General features: G+C 38.3%; 3 protein-coding genes across 4 annotated transcripts in view; 2 read left to right on the top strand and 1 right to left on the bottom strand.

Moving 5' to 3' along the window:
* Positions 1-741: 741 nt before the first annotated feature.
* On the top strand, positions 742-13,612 carry tmtops3a (teleost multiple tissue opsin 3a). Its single transcript, XM_007555144.2, has 4 exons — positions 742-1,417; positions 4,606-4,925; positions 9,887-10,120; positions 12,098-13,612. Exons 1-4 carry the CDS (start codon positions 1,045-1,047, stop codon positions 12,317-12,319), a joined length of 1,149 nt encoding a protein of 382 aa, XP_007555206.1. The 5' UTR covers positions 742-1,044; the 3' UTR covers positions 12,320-13,612.
* Positions 13,613-13,621: 9 nt separating this feature from the next.
* cd40lg (CD40 ligand) lies at positions 13,622-18,451 on the top strand. Its single transcript, XM_007555142.2, has 4 exons — positions 13,622-15,372; positions 15,681-15,708; positions 15,808-15,900; positions 15,989-18,451. Exons 1-4 carry the CDS (start codon positions 15,151-15,153, stop codon positions 16,357-16,359), a joined length of 714 nt encoding a protein of 237 aa, XP_007555204.1. The 5' UTR covers positions 13,622-15,150; the 3' UTR covers positions 16,360-18,451.
* Positions 18,452-19,679: 1,228 nt separating this feature from the next.
* Positions 19,680-24,824, bottom strand: part of arhgef6 (Rac/Cdc42 guanine nucleotide exchange factor (GEF) 6) — a 40,888-nt gene continuing 35,743 nt past the window's right edge. For both annotated transcript variants that reach the window (XM_007555140.2, XM_007555141.2), the window contains 5 exons: positions 23,332-23,428; positions 22,466-22,552; positions 22,268-22,367; positions 21,991-22,045; positions 19,680-20,122 (listed from right to left, as the gene is read on the bottom strand). In XM_007555140.2, coding sequence (XP_007555202.1) covers positions 20,000-20,122; positions 21,991-22,045; positions 22,268-22,367; positions 22,466-22,552; positions 23,332-23,428 — 462 coding nt within the window. In that variant the 3' untranslated portion in view covers positions 19,680-19,999. The remainder of the gene's footprint in view (positions 20,123-21,990; positions 22,046-22,267; positions 22,368-22,465; positions 22,553-23,331; positions 23,429-24,824) is intronic.

The following is a 24,824-nucleotide window of genomic DNA, read 5'->3' as shown; positions in this document are numbered from 1 at the left end:
TGTCCGGTTCGAAAGCTTGAGGAGCCAAACAACCTGATGAATTTGACCAGCAGCCAATCAGAAAATGAGAGTAAGGAGGAGGTAGCAGGACTGACTGACGGAGCTCCAGAAACTGACCCAAAGGTCGCAGGAATCACCTGAACTCCTCAAGAGGAAGACCTGGAGGTTGCATGGTCCACTAATGAAGCTAAAGTGGCGCCGTAACAAGGCTCCAGAGGAAAACCGAAACCAAACGGTCTGCTCATGTTTTGACCCTAATTTTTAAAAGAGAACAAAAAAACATGCAAGACTGTTTTTTTAAATGTCATTAGTTTTCTCTCTTTCCTCTTCTTTTCACATCAAGCCCATTCATTGGCAACTCAAACACATTTGTTTGTCCAAACATACAGAATGCACTTCAGCAAGTCTCATTTCTAGTTTTCCATCACTGAGAAAAGACTTGAAGAAGCTAAAAAACACACACAACATGATGAGTTGTGTAAAGAACTGAATTCTTTGCAGTAAATTGAATCTGCTTCATTCAGCTAAACACAGTCTGGCACAGAAAGCTAAAAGAGAAATGCACAACTTAGCAAAAATCAGGCAACAAACTTTGTATTTGTGATGTGGCGCAGCAGGAGTAAATGGCTCCACTTTAACTTTGAAATGTAAAGTTTATTTTGGACATTCACTGAACCTGACCCACATCTGCCATGAAAAAGCAAAAGATAAACCAATGGAACTTGCAATTTTTACTCACATAAGCACATCACGTTGAAAGGCAACATTTCCGGTTGGAAAGGCACCAATTTGGGGGGATTTATTCATGCAAGCTGTCGTGATCAAAATGACCAGAACTAGTAAATGAAAGGGTTCAAAGAAAGAAGGAAAATACTAGTGTTTGTGCCCAGCAGAATAAAAGGGGTGGGGGGGTGTTTTTGCATTTCAGGAGTGCAGGTATAAAGAAGTGCTCTGGTCATATTCAACTCTCTTACACCAGCCTGCAGCGTCTGGAGCCGCTGTGCAAGACTTTCCTTCTGTCTGTTTACCTCCCCTCCACCTGCTATGGTCCTCTACTTGCACGGCTCTAATTTAAGCACCACAGACAGCTCCAGTCTAGGCAGCGACGCGACCCTGCGCGACTCCACGGCGCCCCAGAGCCGCGATGGGCTGAGCCGGAGCGGCCACACGGCGGTGGCGGTGTGCCTCGGCTTCATTCTGGTGGCCGGGATCCTCAACAACTCTCTGACGCTGCTGGTCTTCGCCAAGTTCCGCTGCCTGTGGACACCGATCAACCTCATCCTGCTCAACATCAGCCTGAGCGACGTTCTGGTGTGCGTCTTCGGGACGCCGTTCAGCTTCGCCGCGAGTCTGCGCGGTAGGTGGCTCATCGGAGAGTTCGGCTGTAAGTGGTACGGGTTCGCCAATTCGCTTTTTGGTGAGTTATACACTGTTATCGTTGTTGTTGTTGTTGTTTGACATTGCGAGGTTTGTTTGCTAAATGTTTAACTATTATTAAGAAGTTCCTAACTAAAAAAAATATCACCAATTTTATACTTTAGAAACAATTTTGAGGATATTAAATGTTATAATTTAATTCCATCTTGGTGTTAAATTATTATGTTTTGGTGAGTTATGTTGTTATTGTTGTTTGATATTGCTGGACTTGTTTGCTAAATAAAAAGTTCCAAACTAAAGAATTATCACCAATTTTACACTTTAAAAACAACATTTTGAGGGTATAAATATTACCCATCAAAATATTTTTTTTTCACCACTAAAATTCTTTCGATAAAAAGCACAACACACTTCCCCATGCATTTTTTTTTGTAAATAGTACTTCACCTGCCATGAATGCTAAGGCTAGTTATCATGTTCATGAATGACGGTTTTCCTGTCATGATTATTTGTGTCTCACCCATCAACACGTTGAACAGCGTGTACACGAGGATGATCGACAGCGCTAAGACTCTCCTGCTGGCTCTGATTGGCTGTTTTTGAGCAGGATGTGCATTTTTGCGCTGGGAGGAGTTGGAGGAGCGTAATTGTTTTCACAGATTATCTGTCTCGACAGTTTTCATAATTATGAAATTATGAAACATATGTTATAACACTTTCATTCTGCAGCTGTTTGTAAGACAATTGTCTTAATCCTGATGATGTTTGTCACAATGGACAACACATTGTTAGTCATGGGCGCCCGCCCTGGACTGGAAGCTGTTTGTTTTGTTTTGTTTTGTTTTGTTTTGTTTTGAAAGTGGCCAACTTTCTATTATTCATCTAGATTTGACAGAGTAGGGCCTCCCAAACCTCCTGTGTCTCTGCTCCCAGTTCCCGCACATTTTCTTCCAGCCAACTCTGTTGTTAACGTGTCATAACTTGTTATTCCGAGCCGCCTTTAAACGCAACATGACCTCGTGTTCATGTTACTTTCATGAGTAATTTTACTGCACTGTAAAACGTTTTGTCTTTTCTTGAACAACATTATCAATTATTGCTACTCTTACTTGAGTAAAAAAGAGGAAAAAAAACAGTCATATTTCATATAAATTAGAATATTTTTAATATTTTTAAAAAGTTAATTTATTTCAGTAAAACACGTTATTTATATTAATTACACAACTGGATGTTTTCAAGCCTTTTTTGTTATTTGAAGGGTTACATACATATTTATGTGTTTATATTAAATAAAAAGGTTGTGGGTCCTTCCTGATAAATTCCCCTGGAGTCGGGTTTGAGAACACTGTGATCTCACCTTTAAATGATTCTTTAATTATGAAGACATTATTAAAACTTACATTCCATCAAGCTGACATTAGTTTCCTATAAATCATCTTTAAAAAGTGAAAAATTAAGCGGCTAATTGAGTTTCTGGTAATAAACCCATTAAACACTTTCAAATTATGATCAAGCCGGGGAATTTTATATTGATTGAGACATTAAAAAACTATTTCATGAACTGACCTTCATCCATTTATCCAATCGAACCACAAAACTCCCATGAAAAAAAAGGAGAACATTCAGGTCAGCATATAGTTATAATTAAAAAATTAAAATTAATTTTAATTGCAAAAAATCAGAATGGTTCATTAAATAAAGATGAAGCCAAGTTGTAAAAATGATAAGTGAAAAAGTGAATGTAACTTGAGATTCATGTTGAACCACCTTTCATTTTTATGGCTCTTTTAAAGTCCAGTTCCAGCATTTTAGTCATGCGTTATCACATTGCAGCACGGTCGAATGGTCAGTCTGCTGTAGATTTATTCATCTCTTTGGATTCATTTTCCTCTCACTAAAAAAAAACATTGAGGTTTTTCTTGCGGTTTATTCAGATCTTTGCCGAGTTAATTCAGGCAGCCATTTTCTTTTTTGAGAGATGATGCGTTGTCCTGGCACCTTAACATTTTCCTTTTTCTATTTGTCTGAATGAACTTTGACGTTCACCAGCTCACAGCGAGGTGAACTTGTTGGAAGATTTAAAGCTTTCCATTAAAGGTGCAGTATGTAACTTTTATAGAAATATATTTATTTTTATATTTGTAAAAGTGTCACCACATTATGACAATATGAAACAGATAACCTGTGAAAAGATCGAACAAAAACAAAAACAACCAATCAGAGCCAGGAGGAGGGGCTTAGCGCTGTCAATCAATTTCATAAACGTGCTTTTAGATCTACTAATGGTGGAAAAACATTTTACTACTACAGAAAAATCGTTTATCCGTCATCATGGGTGGCCATGCTAACTAGCCTTAGCATTCACAACAGGCTACGCTAACAGCAGCGTATCATAGAGCAAAAGGAGGAGATTATCTGATAACGTACTGTCATGATTTAGTGACAGTTTTAAAAAATATGTATAAAAATATGTATATTTTTATAAAAGTTTAAGGTATACGTACACCAAACTGATGAGTTATAATATTATATGGCTGTAGTGATACAATAATCTCACGATACGATGCACAATATTCTGCTCACAATACGATATATATTGCGATATTCAGCAAACGATACAATTCAATACACTTTTGCGATTTTCTGAAAGATTTTAGAGGGACAGAGTGATTTTGGTGACATTTTGTGACTGTTATAGAGTTGGATTGAATTAATTTAACTGAAAACTGATTAAAAGCATCAACTACACAATACCTGGCTCTGGTTGGACATGGAGACAGACTTAAAGTCGGCAGCTGGACAAAATGAATCAAAGAAGTGGTGAGAAAACATGTTTCTTTTAATTGAAACAGTACAAACCGTAGCTGATGTGCATTTGTAAAGTAAATAAAGTGCACCAAGTACCCTGCTCTGAATAGTTTGATACCTTTTTAATCTTGACACTTAACATCTCAAGGAATCACTCTAAGCCTGAAGTCCTAATCACTCTCCCAGCAAAGCAAGCAATGAGTGAGCAAGATGACAGTTGGATGTTACGATATTTGCGGATGAATATCGATTTTCTTCTAGGAAAGAAAATATCGATATATATATCGATATATATATATCGCATATATCGCAAAATCGATATTATTACACAGCCCTATAATATTATATGTGATTTGTGCACTAAAATAACAAATATACGGATGATTGATGATTATATTTCACTGTTCCTCTCTCCATAAGGCATTGTGTCCCTGGTGTCCCTGTCGGTCCTTTCCTACGAGCGCTACAACACCGTGCTGCGTTCCTCTAAGGTGGACGTCTCAGACTTCAGGAAGGCCTGGCTCTTCATCGGAGGCACCTGGGTCTACTCGCTCCTCTGGACGCTGCCACCCTTCCTGGGTTGGAGCAGCTACGGTCCCGGAACCACTTGCTCTGTCCAGTGGCACCTGCGCTCACCCACCAGCGTGTCCTATGTGCTGTGTCTCTTCATCTTCTGCTTGCTGCTGCCACTGATGCTCATGGTTTACTCTTATGGACGAATCCTGTTTGCTATAAGGAGGGTGAGTGCAAAAGTAGTCAAGGTTTCTATGGTAACAGGGAGTAGCTTGGGTGAGATGATGGAGTATTAGGGCAATTGTGGAGAGAAAGAAAACAAAGAGGAGTAAATTTCCGGCAAAACAAAAATAAAATTTTATCTCAGAAATTTTCTAGAAAAAAAAAAAGCTGGAAAATGTCTAAGCTTGAAAACTAAGAAATCTGCTAAAAAAGAAAAAAACTCAGAAATTTTGAGGTTATTCTCAGAAATCTTCTAGAAAAAACTAGGAAGTTTTTGAGTTTGAAAAGTCAGAAATTCACTAGAAAAAACAATTTGAAATGAATCTCAGAAATATTCTAGAAAAAGCTAAAAAGGGTCTAAGTTTGAAAAGTCAAAAATCTGCTACAAAAAACTCTGAAATTTTTAGATTTTTCCACACAAATCTCCTAGAAAAAACAAGGAAATTTGTGAGTCTGAAAAGTAAAAAATTTACTTTAAAAAGACTCCGAAATATTGAGATTAATCTCAGAAATTTTCTGGAAAAAAACTTGGAAATTTCTGAGTATGTTGAGTTTTGTGAAAACAGTTTGCAGGTTAAAAACAATGGTGTCTCATATGTTAACATCAGACTCACAGAAACATATTTTTCATATTAAATGTAATTGAATTTATTTAATCCATAATAACACCTTAAACCAGCAACCAGTCTGCTCAGTTTTTCAATTGGTGCTCTGCAGAAAAACTGGGATGTGAAGTATAGAAAACCTCTGAGCAGCTTTCACTCAGGGTTTTGTTGCAGACTTCAACTCTCTACATTCAGATGTCATTTCCTAATTATAGTCTGAACATAACTTTTTCAATTATGCCTTCTGCATATCAGTAAGGAGCATAATTGTGTATTATATTAAGGCCTAAAAGCCTTTAACAATTTCTTGAACTGAAAAATGCTCATTTGCAAATGCATCTAAAGCATACATGGCACAAACCAGCGCTGCACCTTTCTTGAGAATAATTTTGTTAAAATGCTTTCATTGTTGTCCGTCTACTCAGCCTAAAAGCTCCAAAGGCTCCACTGACGGGTTCTGCAGGTGTGTTTTCCTGCCAGGGTACTTTTGAGATTCAGAAATGCGTGTCTGAGTTTGAGCTGCAGCTGTCAGAGCCGCCGTCGTTGTCAAGCCAAAACATCCCAGAATCCACTGGAGTGTGTTTACAGTCTATGAATCAATTCATCCAGCAGGAGTAGGTTTTATTTAGGGGCTGCGGCTTTGCTCTGTGCAGTGATCCTCTTAGATTCCCTTAACTCAAGCCTGCCTTTATTGAGTTTCCTATAAACCTGTCAATCATATCTAAATTGGTAATTAAAGGCTCCCAGTTGCTCTTTGCTTCCACTACTGCTATGAATGAATCACCCAGAAGGTATTTTTAGAGCCTGTGAGCTGTGTGTTACCATTGGATACCCAGCGTTATATAAGCATGTGGGTTTTTTTTTTTTTTTTTGAAAGTCCGTGCTCCCAGAGGAGTCGGAGCAGAGAAGGTGTCCTGAAAATTTCACCTGATGTTCGGCAGCGAACCACGTCAGCAACATTTCTTAGAAACAGATGAATGAGGATGTTTCAGTGCAATAAAGACGATTCCTTTAGATTGAAATCACTCTGGTGTTTTCAATTCTCACATCTGAGGGAGAAAGTTTAATTGCATCTATAATATCAGCACTGAATGAAAAACCTTGAAGCAAATAATCTAAAGTTCATGTGTCAAATGTTTAATGCCAAACTGCATTAGTCTCTCTAGTTTTTCTGAGATTTTACTACCATGGAAAATCATCGGATCCCTGCACTGTTTTGTGATAATGCTTAATGGTGAGTTTACTGAAAATGTTCCAACAAATTGGTCAAAAACGTTGTGTTAATGTGATGCTAACTCCCACCTGCAGGTGGCAGTATTTCTTAGTCTACGCTGCTTCCTCAGCTTTATTTGATGTCAAGTCCGTTAGCAAGCAAAAGTCATATTTTCCGTCATACATAAGCGTAAATGTTTCTAAATTTGTTGCTCATATTTTTGATTTTGCTTGACAAATAAGTGATTTTGTTTTGGAGGGACTGATCACTTTCTTCTGGTGTTCCTTATTATTTTCTTTTCATGTTTAGTCTTATTTACTTTTGTTTATTAGTCTTGTACCCGTTTGTTTATGGGTTTTATCAATACATTGTGACACAACCGACACTGAACATTCATGATCTTGACAAAAGTGAGTTTGACTCCCATGATCTAAAGCAATAAAATGTCCATTGGCTTTACTCTGAGCTACAGAAATCAGCAAATTTGTACAAAGTAGAAGCTACTTTTTAATTGCAGAAGCATAATCTCAGACTTAAAGAAACTTCAGGACAAGCCTTCCTTTAATTCGAGTGCATTTGCTCAGTGGAGAAAGTTGTTCTTCCTTAAAAAATAATAATAAAGTTTTTGCACCAAAAACCTTCCTTAAAAAATAAATGTAAGCAAAATAATATTTTCTTTACTTTTAGTCCAATGGAGTTTCTAAAAACTCTAAAGACTGGTGATAAAAAGAGTAATTTCTCCAAGCCATTCATAAAAATTAGAAAGATGCATAACGTCTAAAGTTAGACGTCTGTGTTAGTTTTCAAAGTGAGGACTCACAAGAAAATAACTACTAGCATAAAGTTGCTAATCAAAATGTCTAAAACAACTGGAAGAATGACTGATGAAGACTAACAACACTTGGACCAGGAAAAAGGACAATAAGGAAGGAAGTGTGTCATTTTAATAATCTGGCAATATTTCAATCCACAGATTTATTTCTTTTGTCGGGACTTACAATTTGATTATCAGAAAATGTCAGAGCTAGATGTCGAAAAGAGGAGAGCTTGATGTGTGTGTGCAGCAGTCAAGAGTTAAACGTTTACGTCCTTATTGGATTTTAGTTGGACAGTAATTAAAAACCTACTTAATTTTATGAATGAAGGATCATAGGCTGTCATTCATCTTGACGTTTGATTTCAAGAAGTGGCAGAACAATCAGGTGGGATCTTATTTTGACCAGTTCCCGCCTCCTCCAACCTCCTGCTGATTGACCTGAAAATTGATCTCTGCAAAATATTTGAAAGGATGTCTCACTTTCTGAAATACCCAGAAATGAGGAGGTTTGGTAGAGATGTTTTATTCAGTGGCTTTTTCTAAAGTTATTTCTAAAACATATTAATTATGCAGTATAGATAAACATATATTCGTTACATGTGTTATTTGTGAAAGAAATCTGAAAGGCTGATACAGGTGTATGGTGCAACGGCTGGATGATGAAGCATTATGATGAGTTTAGGTTTAAATATTGACTAGAAAACAAATTAATCTTAATTTGTTTTGAGCCTTTGAGTTTTCCTTTGTTCTGCAGGAATCCAGTGACAGCTGAAAGAAGCCCTGACTAAAAGGTGCAAATAAGATGCAGTGTTATTCTTCACTCTACCACTAGATGGCAGTAAATGAATAGAATCTCCAGATGGGTTGCTTTAAAGTTGTATATTATGTTATTAATCAAACGACAAATTGTTGATAAAAAAAAATCCAGAAGAAATGTCAAAATATAAAAAATTAAACTTTATCATGCACAAAAAGTTTATAATAGTTTTGTATTTTTTAAAATCGTAGTTTAATTTTGTTTGGTTGTGACTTTTTAATGGCTAATTCAGTTAGTTTTAGTAAGTTTTTAGGAGTGAGTTTGCTGGTTATATTAGTTATTACTAGTTAAGTATTGCTTAGTTTCAGTATAGTTTTTATTGTTATAGATGTTTGAGTTTTTTCTTAATGGTTAATTTTTAGGTGGAGATTTCAAAAAGTTCAAAGTATTTTATTGCGATCATGTTTACCTTAAATACTCAACATAATTTACCTTTTAAAAAATATATTCAGTTATTGGTGAACAAACGAAAACTGACCTGAGTTTTCTCCCAACTTTTGCTGTGGTCATTTTGTGGACCTGGGAGGCCGAAGGCTGATGGAAACCGCTAGTGTGAAAAAACAATATTAATGAGTTTATTTATTTATTAAATTTTATGATTCTAATGACTTAAACACAAAAATATAGGGTATTATTTCTCTAATTTTAGTAGAATTTAGCTATTTAATTAAACATGCAACATACTTCCAGTTAGTTATATTTTTCCCCATTAACTACCGTTTTTATTTATTCTTGTTAATGAAATTAATTATAATAATCTTGGTGCACACCACATGCAAAACTGTGTGAACAAGGCACTATCTCATGCTCATGAGAAAATGTATTTTCTATTTTTTCCCTTTCATGTCCCTTTCGGTACTCCGTGAAAACAAAACTCTTATGATTTCAGCTTATACCTGTTAGAGCAGTGGTCCCCAAACTTTTTCCTGTGAGGGCCACATAACTTTTCCCTTCTCTGGTGGGGGATTGTTGACGGGGGTGCACGTTTCTCGATTGATTTTTACCCAGAAAGCACATGGGCAAAACCCATGAGTGAAACGGTCACTGGCACTGACTAGTATATATTCCATTGAGGGACTATAACTATAATATATTAATTTCTCATATGTTAACATAAAGGCTCGTTTTGAAGTGTAAGTTTCTACTTACAGGCATGCGGTGTTCCTAACAGACACGTGTACATCTGCTCTACCGCTCGCAAACAACCGTACCGATTAAATAACATAAAAGTCAAGCAGTTCCCTAAAAGTCCAGCAGATGGCAGCAATGCGCCCCACAGTTTGCAGGACACACTTCCTGCTCTAAAGAGCCCCCTGGTGGTTGAAGAAAAATCCACATATAAACCGGAAAAAAAATGTGAATGCTCTCTGGTAATGTTAAGGGGGCCGGACCAAATGTGGAGGCGGGCTGGCCGTAGCTTGGGGACCCCTGTGTTAGAGGAATACTAGATTATGCTTCTAAAACGATGACATTCGGTCATTTTTGCCTTCTCTGTCTGTGACTCTGTTCTGCAGGTGGGTAAGGTGAACCTGCTGGCCGCGCAGCGCAGAGAGCAACACATTCTGCTCATGGTGCTGTCCATGGTGTCCTGCTACATGGTGTGCTGGATGCCCTATGGAGTCACGGCGCTGATGGCCACCTTCGGCCGGTCGGGGCTGGTCACGCCGCTGGCCAGCGTGGTGCCGTCCATCCTGGCCAAGTTCAGCACGGTGGTCAACCCCATCATCTACGTGTTCTTTAACAACCAGGTAGGAAGAATGAAGCACAGTGATTTTTCTGGAGAGGAAAACTTTAAAGGGGCGGTATTATGTGTTATAGCACAATCAAGTAACTATATTAACTTCAGTTGTTGTTATAAAAATGCTATATGAGCTTATTTCAGTGAATTGAAATTGGGTCTCTGTCTCTTTAAAAACTCTCTGAGGCCCGCCGTCAGGAAGTCATCACAACATGTCTCTTCTATGACACTTCAACAACCAGCGTTGTGCTGAGAAATAGCTCACATAATGAGCTCTGGAGATGTGCATTTCCACCAGATGTTTGCTAATTGCTGCTGGCTAGTCTGAAGGAGCTGAGTGGGGGACTTGTGAGGGAGGCAGCAGCTCAGAAACCTCAGGGCTGAGGAGGAGCTGTGCCTTGAAGGCGGGGCTAGGTCCACCCAGGTGTTTTGAATAGCTGAATGGTTGCCATGGAGATTACATGATTTCTCAAACATGCATGAATGAATCAAAGCAACATCCAAGTTATGTTTTTAGTGAGGGAATAACATTATAACGTGACTTAAGGATAAAATAAGTTGATTTTACATGATACCGCTCCTTTAAAACAATAAGATAACTCACCTGACTTCCAAGACGGAAAACAAAAATTATCACCAGGTTTATGACAAAAGTTTAAAGAGAGAAAAAGATACAATAGTTTAATGTTTAAGCTCCTTTTCAGATTTTGTAGAGCTACAAACACGAGTTATTGCATTTTATTGGGACTTTATGATCGACCAAAGCAAAGTTGTACGTAGTCGTTAACCAGAAGGAAATTATTTTAAAACAAGCTGCGTGAGATTCTAACAAACCATTTACCTTTAGCTGAAATCACAGCCACAGGTTTTTGGTTTCTACCAGCACCTCCGCATGCTGACAGCTTTACTCACTGAGGATCATTTGGATGGAGAGCAATCCTGACCATCCGTGTTCACGTCTTGCTGCAGAATCTGAATTGGGTTTAGGTCTGGACTTTGACTGAACCATTATGTTGTAGCTCTGGCTGTACGTTGTAACAGCCGTAAACCCAAGCGTTACAACGTTCAGGGTTGTTATCCCACTAAACCTTCGTCCCGGTCTTTTTTCAGTCTGTAAAATATTTTCTTCCAAGTTTATCCTGAGTTAAGATCTGCCCATCTTTCAGTTTGCTCTGATCAGAGAACAGACTGAGATTGATTAGGTGTGTTGAGGTGGATAGTTATTTTTACATGTAGCATTTGTAGGGTAAACATTTCAGTGCATGCTGACTACATGCCTTAAATATACATTTTTTTTGTATGAAATAATCATAAATTATGTATAATTTTCCTCCGATTCTAATATGATGAAATGTGGAAAAGGTCTAAAAAAAAAAAACATGGTTATTTTACCAAAAATACCAGAATATATCAGCTTACTTTTTAATTTTTCCATCTGTCATTCAAAATAAATAAAACTACCTTCACTGGAGATGTCAAGTTCTTGATAATTTCCACTGGAATATTTGTTGTTTATTAACTATATTATCATGTAGGGATTAAAAGGCTCCTAAACTTAAGTACTGTGTTGATACATAACAGAAAACTTAGCAAAAGCCTTTTTAAAAATCAAATTAAGTTGATTAAGTAATTTGACTGAATCAGTAAAAAATATCAATAGATTTGAGTAATAATTGTATTTTACAAAACTTTTTTCTGAAAAATCTGACCAACTGAATTATGCATCTTTCAAATCTTTCAAGTTTTAATGCAGAAAATGAGTGAAAAAGAAAACTGCAGAAAGGCTGAAAAACTGTTCATTAAGACCACTTTGCATGATTTCAGTGTAAAGTCTGGCTGCCTAAAGACAAACTATAAAGTGCAGGTTTAAACTGTATAAATTAGCATATTGCTTTATATCAAAATCTAGTTAATAAGCAAAAGAAAAGCATCTGTGAGGTAAAAGTTCCAGTTTAGGCGTTTGAGGCTCATTCTGTATTTCAAACAGTTTTACAGGTGCGTCGTGGCCTTGGTAAAGTGCAGCGGGGAGCCACACTCTGTTCAAGGAGAGGAACAACCAGCTCCAAGAAACCATCAGTCGGCCGCCTTTGATGGTCGGAAACCAGCCTCCTCCAGCCCTTCGCAGCCTCAGCTCCTGTGCAGCAGAGCCGCCGCTCCCTGCAGCTGCCGCAGCGGCAGAAACATCCTGTTTGTCCATTACACACCATGAAAGCTTCATCATCACATCCGTCACTGGGCGCTTCCTTTTGGGTTTTCATTTTTGTTGTTTTTAGACAGTTATTAATATTTTATGTATTTTCTGGTAATTATTACATTGAAGATTCTCTTGAACAAAAAGGCTTCGCCGCGATTCTGCTACATGAGAAGCTCTTATAGGAAACTGAAGATATAAATTCATTTTTCCAAACTTTCCTTCTATTAAACTTTGGCTTCTTATTTTAAAAAAGATATTTATTTTACTTTACATAAATATATTTTGCTTCACATAAGTCTTCCCCCAAATGAAGAGAGGGCAGTTTAATCCCTTTTGTAGTTTGTCTTGATGTTTGTTCAAGAAAGTAAATAACTAAATATTATTTATATAGAACACTTTACAGGTCAGAAACCACAAAGTGCTTTACAAAATATGAGACATAAAACCACAGAAGGAGAGATAAAACAGAATACATGGAGCATAAAACAAAATAAAACTAATTAAAAGCCAATCTGAATAAATGTGTCTTCAGCTGATTTTGCAAAGTATCAAAGTTAGAGGGACCAAAATGATCCTGGTTCACAAAAACAAGGTAAAAATAAATGAATAAATGTTGATTAATGAAGTCGGGTGTCAAACTCATGTTCTCAAATGGCTGGTTGTGATTGATAAAACTCATTAACAAATTGTTAAAATATTAATAAATCGATGTCTCTGCATTTGATAAGTCCTTCTTAATGTTAAATAATACTGAACATTGTTTCACATTGATGTAATTTAGCAGAGTGCAGATGAAAACAGCTTTGCTTCGATTGATAGAAATGATATTTACACAACTTAAAGCCTATATTTATGCATCCCGATGGGGCCTTATAAAAAGCTGTGGCGGGCCAGATTTGGCCCCCAGGCCTCCAGTTTGACACATTTTCAAAGGTTCATATTTAGTTTGTTCTCTGCAGGTGTAGAGCTGGAGTTAAGAACGCTTCGAACCACCAGGGGAAGCTGTGAAACTCGTCAGCACTGACTTCAGCAGCAGCTACCTGCCGAAGGTTCATGTGTTGCTATAATTAAACACATGCAGAAAACTTGGAGTGCAAACGTTTCCATACGCATTTGTTTCCTTTTTTCACTTTAACACTGACTTTATATGTGATCAGAGATGCAGGTTTATCGCACAGCTTGCTTTCTGTGACGAAGACATTTTATGAAGCTGTTATTGCAAAAAACAAGGTATTAAAAATAATTGACGACAGTTAGGTGATTAAATCTCATTAAATATACAACAAATATTATCCGCCTAAAAGAAAAATACAAAGAAGTGTATATATTGCTATGTAAATGTAGAAAATGGCAAGAGTACATTGCAGTTAATTTTATTTTTGAAAAAGAATTGCTGCTTAGATGTTACAACCAAACTTATTCAAACTGTTTATACATTTCAAAGTCAGAACGGAGAGAAATATCCTTAAATTTGCTTTAGTAATATGGAGAGAGTTTTATGGCGAAAAGAAAAGACGGAGCTCCAGTCAGACTGAATCATCCTGCAGCAACACCGCAGCTGCACGAACTGAGAATGCAGCTCTCCGTGCATTCAGCTGTGAAACCGTGTTACATTAAAATGTTTCACTTTAGCTCAACTTTTGCTACCACAACCAAAGTGCTGTGGTGAAGTAGTGAAACTCCTTCAGATGGATAACCCTGCTGCGTATGGGAATCTAAAATAAGAAGCCTTCTTCATGAATCTCTGTGAGTTGTCTCACCTCATCCGTCTTGATTAACAAATATTAATGAGAATGGTGGAGGATATGTCATGCTGTGGGCCTGTTTGTTGTTGAAACAGATAAATCAAAACCACAAGTCAGCATGGAGCACCACAGGGCTGTGTGCTCGAATCATTATTTTTACTTTATTTAAGCATTTCAGAAAAATTTGGAAGAGCTCTTTTTTAAAACCCAAAATCTGGGTTGATGATAAAATGATTTAGATTTTGACTCACTGTGAATCCATTAGCTATTCTTTCTTAATGTTCAGGGTTGGATGTTCACTATTCCAGGAGTTACTCTGTGGGAGGTGATGTTTAACTCTGACGCATTAAAAACAATCTGATATGACTATAAAACATAACTTCAAGAACAAAATTTTTTTTCTTTACTTTTTACCAAAGTATCAAAATAAATATTTTTAGAAAAACTCAAGTAATACGATGAAAATCTGAAAAATCTTCTGCTTGTTCATATATTTGCTCTGTAGAGAATAAACAACAAGCAGTCTAACATTAAAAACTAAATTGCAAACAGAAACAGTGTCATAAATGCAAACCAGGTGTTGGATTTGACACATATGTCTTTGTTGATTAAACATATTGTGAGAGTTAGTGTGATGCAATGGATGCTGGAGGTCATAGTTTTTTAGTCTTCAAAGTAGAAGACTTTAAAAAGTCTTCCACTTTTTATGTACCCTAAGCTTTCTATGTAGCTTAGGGTACATAAAAAGACCCTGAGCTCTTAAATACAATTTAAGAATCCAGTTTGAGTGTGCCGTCTGCACCAGAAACCACGTCACCATCTATTTACGAGCTTCTTTTTAAGTGTTGGGTTTTACGTAGTGGTGCAGAGAAACACTGCAACAAATGGAACCAAGTGAAACATACCTGCCATATAGGAAGGAAGAGACGGCATGATGTATTTCACACGACACACTTACGTCCTCCACAAAGGTCACGTCTCTCACAGATCTGAAGGGCTCAAAGCTTCCAGGAAGTAAACGCAGAAAAACTCATCTGCTTTGGGGAGCGTCTGCTCAGAAGCGCATGGGATGCCACGGGCGACAGGCCGCTCCACTGCATCATGATCAACACCTACCAGACCAGCATGGCGCTGCCGCAGGTGCCTCCGCCGGTGCCGCCGCGGCTCGGCAGGCCCGAGCCCATCCTCATCCCGACCCAGCTCCCATCGGCGGGCTACAGCAAGCCACTTCTGCGATTTCTGGTCTGCGTGGTGACGCTGCACTTGTTTCTGTCTGTCGGAGGTTTTCTATACCTGTACTACAACGAAAGACAAATTGCACATGTAAGTAGCGCCGTGGTTTGTAACAACAGTCGTTTTGTTTTAAATCTAAAGCTGGAAACTTGAGTTTTCTCACGCTGGTGAGGCAGAGACTGATGCAGATTCACAGGTTTTGCACCATCTAAAGTCTCACTAGAATTCAGGGCGAGATGCACAGGAAATCCTCCTCTGTAAATGCAACAAACATGTCACACCTTACATGCTTTTTTTGGGCCTCATTTAGCATGTTGCTAAAATAGATTTAATACAGCGCAGAGAATAATTATTTGCCTATTCTTCTGCTGATGTTTAACTTTCTCTTGTTCTTGCAGGCAACCTACTCCTCACCACAAGGAAGAGGTAAACTGATTTTACTGATTATTGCTGTTCTGAGTTTTGAGAGAAAAGTCAATCAGATAAAGAAACCTGACACGCATTTGTGTTTTTTTCCCCTTTTAGTTGGTTTTCCCCCCGTAGAAAAGCAAGACACAACCTACAGAGCCTTTGCACGGATGTTAATTGGAAAGCCAAATGCTACAATCGAGAAAAAATGTAAGAAAAAAGAAAATCTGTTTTCTCTTTTCACAGAAATTCAGTTATAATTAAAAGATAAAATAACAACTTTTACTGCTTTTTCTAGCTGGTTACCTTGAGTGGAGAATGGACCTCTCAGTCCGCAAGAACATCAATTACTATGGCAAAAGCTGGCTGACGGTCCTGGAGCCCGGTGACTACCTCGTCTACTCCAGGGTGACCTTCTCCAAGCACAGCATCGCCCCGCTGACCGGCTGCATCAAGCTGAAGAACATGGAGACGGGAGCGGAGAAGGAGGTGGCCAAGGCCCACTGCAGCCTGAGCGACAAGGACGGCCTGAACCCTCAGCTGTGCACAGTTACGCTGCAGGACGTGATCACGCTGAGCAGGGGGAACCAGCTCTCCGTCTGGGTGGAAAACCTCTCGCTTGTGGACTACGGAAAGCAATCGACGAGTTTTGGGATGTATAAGCTGTAGGAGCCGCGTGGACTGGGACTCCAAAACAGGGATCTGCAACTGTGGATGGAATATCGATACTAAGAAGACTCTGCAGGAGTTAATCAACAAACTCTTGTGGAATTGAGAGACATTTCCAAACTATAATTTATTAAATAACATTGTCTTTTTCTTTGTTATTGTCAGTGATTGCTTTGTATTTATTTATATAAATTGGACTATCTGTAAAGTAACGTTTATATTTAATCTGAATGATCTGGGTTTTTTTTGTTTTTTGGGCGAGCTGAATTACACATTTTAAGAATTAGCACTTACATTTTTATTATCCAGCAACTTTTTGTGGGTATTATTTGACAAAAAAAACTCAAAAGTTCAGAAAAACAGCACTTTTTTAAATGTGATAAAGAACAGAAACTGCTCTGAACCAGTGGTTTTAATTTTCTAGGGCACGCAGCAGCAACTAGAGATGCACCTTCTCACGGTGACAAAGACAGGCAACTCGACCTGTAAATTATCTTTAGAAATCTGATGAGGTCAACTTTTTCTCTCGTCACAGTTATCCTTTTCGGAAATCAATTTTTCTAATTTCAGAATTCAAAAATAGCACAGAATGGAACAAAAGCCCATTTCTGATGGAAGATATAAAAAAAAGCTGATGGCTTTTGCTTTTTATGTTGCGCTACAGGTTGCTAGATGGCAGCAGTTGGAGGATGTGAGGAGCCTGAAGCAGAGGATCACTGGACAAATCCAATGACCCTTTCAGCTCCCCTCACCTTCCTCTGCAGGGCTGCCTTGTTGCATCGTTACCCTGAAAGGTTTAACCTCTTACTCAGAGCGGTGTTTTTTCTTTCTTTTTTTAACACAGGGCTTTCTGGGTAGGGTGGCCCAGATTTTGGGGAAAACCTGAGCATCTGACATCTATTTTTAGTTTTTTTTTAAGTTATGCAATCAGTGCTTGAAACGTGTTTTTATTGCTTTTTCCCCATGTCGATTTGGCAAGGTGCAGTAAAGAGATTTTTCACTGTATTTAAAAAAAAAAAAACTGGAGAATGAATTTATTTCTGGACTGATTTTTTTCTACACTGCGCAGAGATTTTTTTTAAAAGCTCTTCTATTCTTGCATGTGAAAACACACAAAAGCTCGTAAAATTTTTCAGGTTCGCCCAGGGAGAAAAAAAAAAAACTCTATGCCATCCATCTTGAGCCGTGACACTCATACCAGGCTCGCCTGGGCCTTTTTGTCTTCTTAAAATAGCTTCACTCTGCTTCTTCATGACTGTAATGTTTCCTTTTTAGTTCGTAAGTACACCTGCAGTACTCGATGAGTAATTCAAGCGTATAGATTGGCAAATAAAACGTGCTTTTTTACATGGAGTGTAACAGTATGGAAAGTGTGAATCTCTATGGAGGTGTGCAGATGCAGCCTACTCGCACAGCATGTCACTCCTTCCACCGTGCAAAGGGTTTCCTGAGAGCGAAGCTGAGCAACCTACAAATTCCTGCGCTGCACATGAGATGAACATGGGGCGGAAAAGCCTGCCTGCCATCTGTGGATTTCCAGCAAGAATGTAGAAAAACCTATTTCCATTTCTGTCATGGTTACAAACTGATTTTCAATCCAAAACTCCACTTGTTATATTAAACTTTTAATAAAAGAACAATCAAACCAAACATACAGTACAGAATGTCTAGAAAAAAAGGGTAAAATACTTGCAACAATAATTGCATAGAACAAGCTTTAAAAAACAAACAAAAAAAAAAACAAACACAGTGGCGTGGAAATCAGATAAACTTCTTCCCACCAGTAAGTGCTCACAGAAGCTCTTGGGAAATTCGAATTACAGTGTGTGGTGCTTAATGGAAACAGTCGTTTTGAGGGGAGGATGCGTCTCTGCAACATTATTAGATCACCTCGCCTGGCTGGTGAGACAAGTTGTGCCTTTGAGCCTGAAATTTGCACCTTTGCAGACGAACCAGCTGCATCGAACGCTACACAGCGCTGAGAAGTTTCTGAACAGAGGTGCGTGCAAAAACTACAAAAGAAAAATAACACACTTCCCACACAGCAACTGTGTCACAAATTCAACGATCTGGATCATTTGTGGATGACAAAGAAAAGGACCTCATTGTTTCTAATCAGGAAACTTCACTGAGTGAAAGGCGAATAAAAAGCATCTGGAGGGATTTTTTTTTGTTAATGAATTAAATTCAGTCCTTACTATTGCAGGTTGTTTGAATCTGACTGATGGCTGCTGGTTTTCACCCAGAGGTCTGTCAGGAAAGCAGTCACTTATTGCATTTCAGCTACATTCACCGTTTGTGTGCAGTGCGCCACATAACAGCGTTGACAGTGCGTGCGCTCGTCCCCATGAGGAAATGTACCGCGGTTGGTCTTCAGAAAGAGGCCACGACCATAAATAGGAAGCAAAGCGCTGTTTGTTTTCAGACCCAACATACACAATAACATCATTAAACTAAGCTTGACACTTTGAATATATTTCATGTTTAGTCCCAGTCGGTCTCGAACTCTCTTTTGGTTTTCGGACCCCTTCGGGAGGCACTTAAATATGTTTAACACCAACATCTGTTCATTTCCTCTGTTCCCAGACAGAAGTCTGTAAATTCTCAAAGCAAAACGAGTTTCTCCTTTTCCTCTTTAGCAATATAAAACAGGGTTTTCCTTGCAAAACGTTCTCCATAAGGCTTACACCACATTTTAAATGCCTGGGCTAGCAATAAATACGGACTATCCTTATAAACTCAAAACAAAGAAAGGTTATCTACTCAACATGTTAAAATGATTCCCATATATGTTTTAGTAAGGGTTACCTCTTTGTCTACTTTTATAATAGCAAATAGAACAGAGTTAAGTCTTTCCTATTCCGTTATGCAGATGCATTGCTTTGGAGTATATATGTCTGGATATATATTGATTATCGCATTTCTGATGCAGAATTTATAGTGTAGGAACACTGTACATCCATGCAGTTTTTAAATAAACGGTATACAGCTGCATTTGGAGATTGAGCTTGTTAAAGTCACCTGTGTGACTTGCTAAAATGCCTATAAAACCCCCTGAACATGAATTAGGTTGAATCTTCGTCATGTTGAAAAATGCTGTGTATCATGAAAGCACAAGAGGAAGATTTTTCTTTTCCAACAAGGAGCCCTATGGTAATAAAATACAACAGTGACAAAGTCATGATTTGGAGAGATCATCATCAGTCCGGTTTTAAAAGAAGTTCAGACAGGGGAAGCAGAAGAACTCGATGGCTTTTTACTCCTTTTCTATTCCAACAACAGCAGAAGAAGCTACAGAGAGCTTGTTTCTTTTTTCCCCCCCAAAATTCTTCCACTAGCAGGTCGTATCTTACAGTCCAAATGGGGGAGATTGCTTGAAACACAGAGGATTAGCCGAGCGGTTCGGCAGTAAGCATGCTCGTTTGGGTCTTCCGATGAGACGGATCCGACTCCGTCGAGCTGTCAAACCGAGCTCCGGGCGACGAAGCTCCACGTTTATGTGCGACTGAAATGTGAAGACGGAAGACACGCATAGAAAAATAAACGCATAAGCACACAGAAACCTGCCCCGCTGCGAGTCCGCTCCTGCAAACGGGAGCTTCTGGGCCGAAGAGGTGAGCTGTGAGGACGGTCCACTGTCCTAATGGCTGCTGTCCTCCCAGCCGCAGTCGTTCTTCTGCTTGCTCAGCTTTCTCACCAATCTTTCCAGCTCCTTGCGAGACTTCTGCTCCTCCTCCAGAAACTGCTTCATCCACTTGTTCTCCTGTGAAACATAGGGGGGAATAACAGCATTAAAGAGTGGAGGCTCTTTAATGCTAGTCAGTAGCTGATTTGGGTCATTTATAATGCTGAGGCGAAGGTATTCACGCCTCTTTAAAGGTGCATTTCCCAAGCACAAGGTGTCATGTCACAGCATAATCAGGTAACTGTGTTACTTTCAATTGTCATAAAAACGATGTAGATATCAAATACGACTTAAAAGAAATGAAACTTTAATTTAACGCCTTAAAGCTGGGCCTGTGTGTTAAAAACTCCTGCTGTTTTTGGGACTCTGCCTTTAGGAAGCCATCACAACATGGCTCCTTATTTCTGTGCTGGAGAAGAGTTGCACCCAGACGTTGCAGGAAAACGTCGGTAAATAATGACACTTTAGATGCAAGGTTGTGCTAAAAGCTGCATTAAAAGTCCATTATAAGGGTCAGTCTTATGCACAATCCTTCAAATAAAATGCTACAGAAAAACGTGAAATGCTCTTTAAAAGCTGGATCTTTTGACCTAATTTGACTAAAAAAACTAAACAAAATGAAAACATAATTATTGGATTCAGAAATTTTTCTTATTGGCTGTGGAGATCTGAATTCCCTGTTGCTGCCATGTTGCATTGTGGGAACCCAGGGTTCCCTAAATCAGACCTCAGCGACTGACAGGTCTGATTTCCATTTAAACCTTTAAAGCGTTTTCTGTACAGGGGAGACCAAACACATGTGAGATCGACCAGCATCCTGTTGTCTTCACACAGGGGGGTTTCCACAAAAGTGGTTTCATTGCTGGTTTGGAGTCGGAGCTCAGTTTACCACCAGCTGTTTCGACTGCCAACATGTTGGCTACACTACCGAGAAGCTGGTGGTCGAAACTGGTATGGAGTCAAAACAGTGGGAAATGAGCTCACTGTCCGTCTTCTTCCTTCTGGTTAGGCGTTAACAAATACAAGTGATGGGCGGTTAAATTTAGTAGTAATAGTGGAGGTATTTCCATTGATGAAACAGTTCAGATGAAGCAAATTATTGTGTGTGAAAAAAGAAAAGCAGCAAAGAATTAAAACCAAGAAGAATCATTTTCATTCACTTTTCGTTCAGCTCCACAGCTCAAATGTTTGTATGGGGGTTCTGTTGAGAACGTACGACCGGTAAACATCTTACCTGTACCAAATAACTGTCTTTAGCGGAGACAACAAAAAATGGACATTTCAGCCATTTTAAAATAGATTTAATGTCATAGTTAAACTAGGCATGGATTGGAATGAGATTCCCAAAACATGATTATCATTAAAAAAACCATGATTTGATAACATAATATCATTTATGTGACAGATTTAAAATAAATTTATGACATGATGTAGTAAAATAGATGCCAACAATGAAGAGAGAAAACCATTTTGACCATTTGACTGTTTTGTAATACATTTCTATTTATGCATTACAGAAACAGTAAATCTATTTCTGTATTATTTCTAGTCTGCTAATAAGGGAACTTGTCAGCTGCCTTATTAAGTGGCAGAAAGTTGGCTTAAATGTTTTTTTATTATTGTGAAAATTCAAAAACTTTCCATCATTGACAGGTTTTTGCATTAAAGCCCCTCCCACCAAGCAGAGGGGTCAAAACTAAACCTGATGTACTTTCTTGACTAACATTTGCAAACTTCCATGAACTCAGTTTTTGATAATCTGGTTACTGTACAGATCTAAAAAAACCCAAAACAAAACAAGTATATTAAACTGAGGAAGTGTTTAAAGTGATCATTTCTATTAACAGTTTATATGTTTGGCGTTTTTGGCAACTTTCAGGTAGTTACCACTCAGCATGTTCCTGTAATAAATAATTTAGCATTTTATTACAAGTATTCTAACTTACCTTTTTTAACTCATGCACCTCGTCCTTTAAAGCATAAACTGCGTCAACCAGGCTCCTGCAAGTTAAAATATAAAAGCAGCATTTATTTCATGCCAGAAGAAGTAGGTGCTATTTTACATCTTGTTTTAGCAAGCCAAACATTTCATTCTGTTTATTTGGACATGAAGGTGATTTTGTCTGTAACGGATCCATATTTGATTGGCGAATCCAAATACAAGCAAAGATTTATGCTGAAATATTCTCAAAGCTTATTCTTCAGAAGCAACAGCATGCTTACTTTTCCTCAGTGACTGTCTGTCCGTTGCTCTTAATTTCCTCCACGATTATTTTCTCTTCTTCAGGCAGGAGAACCTGAGGGACACACTCTTTCCGTACCGCTGTGCATGTACACACAAATGAACACATGAGCGATGTTGATCCCTTTAAGACACAAAAATCATTTTAATGCATCTGTCTGTGATGCGGCAACACACACCTGTGGTGGTTTGGTGCAGGCTGGCTCCGGTGCAATAAGCCTCAATCACTCGAAGTATCTGAGCGTCTTCCTCCAGAGCAGCTGTGCCTGTCGAAATATGACTGTTATTTAGCAATCAAAGAGACGCGCGATGCCTTTTGGTGAATTTAAAACAAGAAAGAGAATGCCGATCAGCAGGGTGCATGGCACGAGTTTACCGTGTAAGGAAAGGTTTCACTGTATTGTTAACCAAAAATATAGCTAATCCAACAGCTGAAGCAGGGCTGGACGATATGGCTGAAAAACGCATCACGATATAAGCTTTTCATATCAGTCGATATCAATAATTACCGTTTTTTGTTGTTGTTTGTTCTAAAAATCTGAAACTCTGCCAAACTGGTGGTGTGACCTTTTTCTGTTTTATACACCACACAGTTTTCATGACATTGCTTTTATTTTTAAGCAGTTATTGTGGCAGAACCTTAAACTGCTGCTGCTCAAGTTGCTCAACAGACTCATTCTGGTTGCTAGGCAACCAGAGTGAGTGAGTTGCTAGGTAACTAAAAAATATGACTATCTAATATTACATGGTAGGGAGGTCTAAGGTTTGAAATGCATGCACTTATTTTGCAAGGAAAAAATTGGGATTAAACGGATGTGGAAATTTTATAAAACAATTTAAGACAAATGTTACTTTTCTCAGAACTAAAACAAAAAAGTCTGATTGAAAATGCTACGTGACATTACGATTTTTAAGTTTTTAAAGATTTTTTTACTCCATAACTTAACTTCACGATGAATTCAGTGCAAGAAAGTTTAGGCAGTGAAACGTAAACATGAGTTATGTGAAATTTGGAGGTAGATCTTGTTCAGGGTGAAACTCTTACTTTTCCTTATCTGAAACTCGTCATCAGAGGGCTTGCGGTCTTTCTTCCTGTTGCCTGGCAGGAACTTTTTTATCGGCCTTGGGCTCTTACTGGAGTCCTGCAGGAGCACAACAACAAACTCGATGAATCTTTGGGAACACAAACGTCTCGGCTCTACACACAGCTGAAACATGAGGCTTCAGCTCAAAACACAATGCAAGCTTTTTGGGGATTTGCATCCCGAATGTACAAACAGTGAAGAAACAAAAGAACCATCAACAAACAAGGCAGCAAGCACGAGCTAACCGAGACCAAACTGGCAGGAAAACGTCTCTGACGTAAAATGCAGCCTGCTTGAAAGGGTTTCAAACAAGAGCTAATCATTTCTATAGCTTACATCGTGTGCGTTCAAAAATATAGTTGCAGAAAAATGAAGGCAACTTGACTACCAAAGTATTTCAAGTAAAAACTTAAGATTCAGTGTTTTTATTTTAAAAAATCTGACCACAAACATGTGGTTTCATGAATGAGGGTTTTGCTTTTCTAATTAGCTTTCATTTAATTTGAAATCATTCATAAAAATAGTTTCCTCTGTGAAACATATGAACACCAGAGGTGTGAAGTAATTCACCAGACAACCTGTTTAGTCATTGTGTGATGTGTTGTTCCTTCGTGAGTAGTGGAGAGTAGTGCAGACCTTCACCCTACTGTCACAGCTCTTTACATTTAGTAATTTGCTCCATGCTGTAACGGCATGCCCCATTATTTAGAAACACCTCAAACTGGACAGCAATTCTTAGAACGTGATTTCAGTAATTCGATTCAAAACGTGACACTGTTTTACATTCGTTGAACGCAGATTGATCTGCAACAAACTTTTATTTTCACTGAATGTGATGCTTTTGACTTGCGGCTTTGTCAATGTCAAAGTTACTTATATACTTATGTGGTGTGGCTGGTTAAAACCAAAGTGCTGTACAAAACCGATAACACAACAGGATAAGTTGATGAAAAGATTTTTAATAATGTGGCTTTTCCTTCTGATGCTCTTAGCTCAGGAGCTTCTTAAGACGAGGAATCCAATAATTGGTAACACGTCCTGAATACATCAGTAAGTGATGTCTCTTTAAGAACTCAACTCAATCTCCCTCAGACTTTCAGATGAACTCAATTCATACCAACTAAAAGATGCATTTATCCACAATTCTTCTGCATTTTTTCCTTACACTTAACTTTCCATAAAAATGTTTGGGTGCAGCTCTTCGTTTTTGGGTTTATCTTCCTTGTGAAGAATGTCATTCATTTAATTTGTATGATGACTTTTCCTAAAAATAATTGTGTTTTGTTGGTTTTCTGTAATATTCTAATTTTCTAAGATACTGAATCTCAGGTTTCAATTTGCTGAAAGGAATAATCATCAAAATAAACAGAACTGGAATATATCACTTGTTTCTACTGAATCTATATCATGTGAGTTTTGAATTGAATTACTGAAAACATTAACATATTTAGGG

Source organism: Poecilia formosa, unplaced genomic scaffold (genome assembly GCF_000485575.1).
Source record: "Poecilia formosa unplaced genomic scaffold, Poecilia_formosa-5.1.2 Scaffold68, whole genome shotgun sequence".
NCBI classification, from domain to species: domain Eukaryota; kingdom Metazoa; phylum Chordata; class Actinopteri; order Cyprinodontiformes; family Poeciliidae; genus Poecilia; species Poecilia formosa.
The sequence above is the reverse complement of the archived record's forward strand: the minus strand, read 5'-3'. Positions and strand labels throughout refer to the sequence as shown.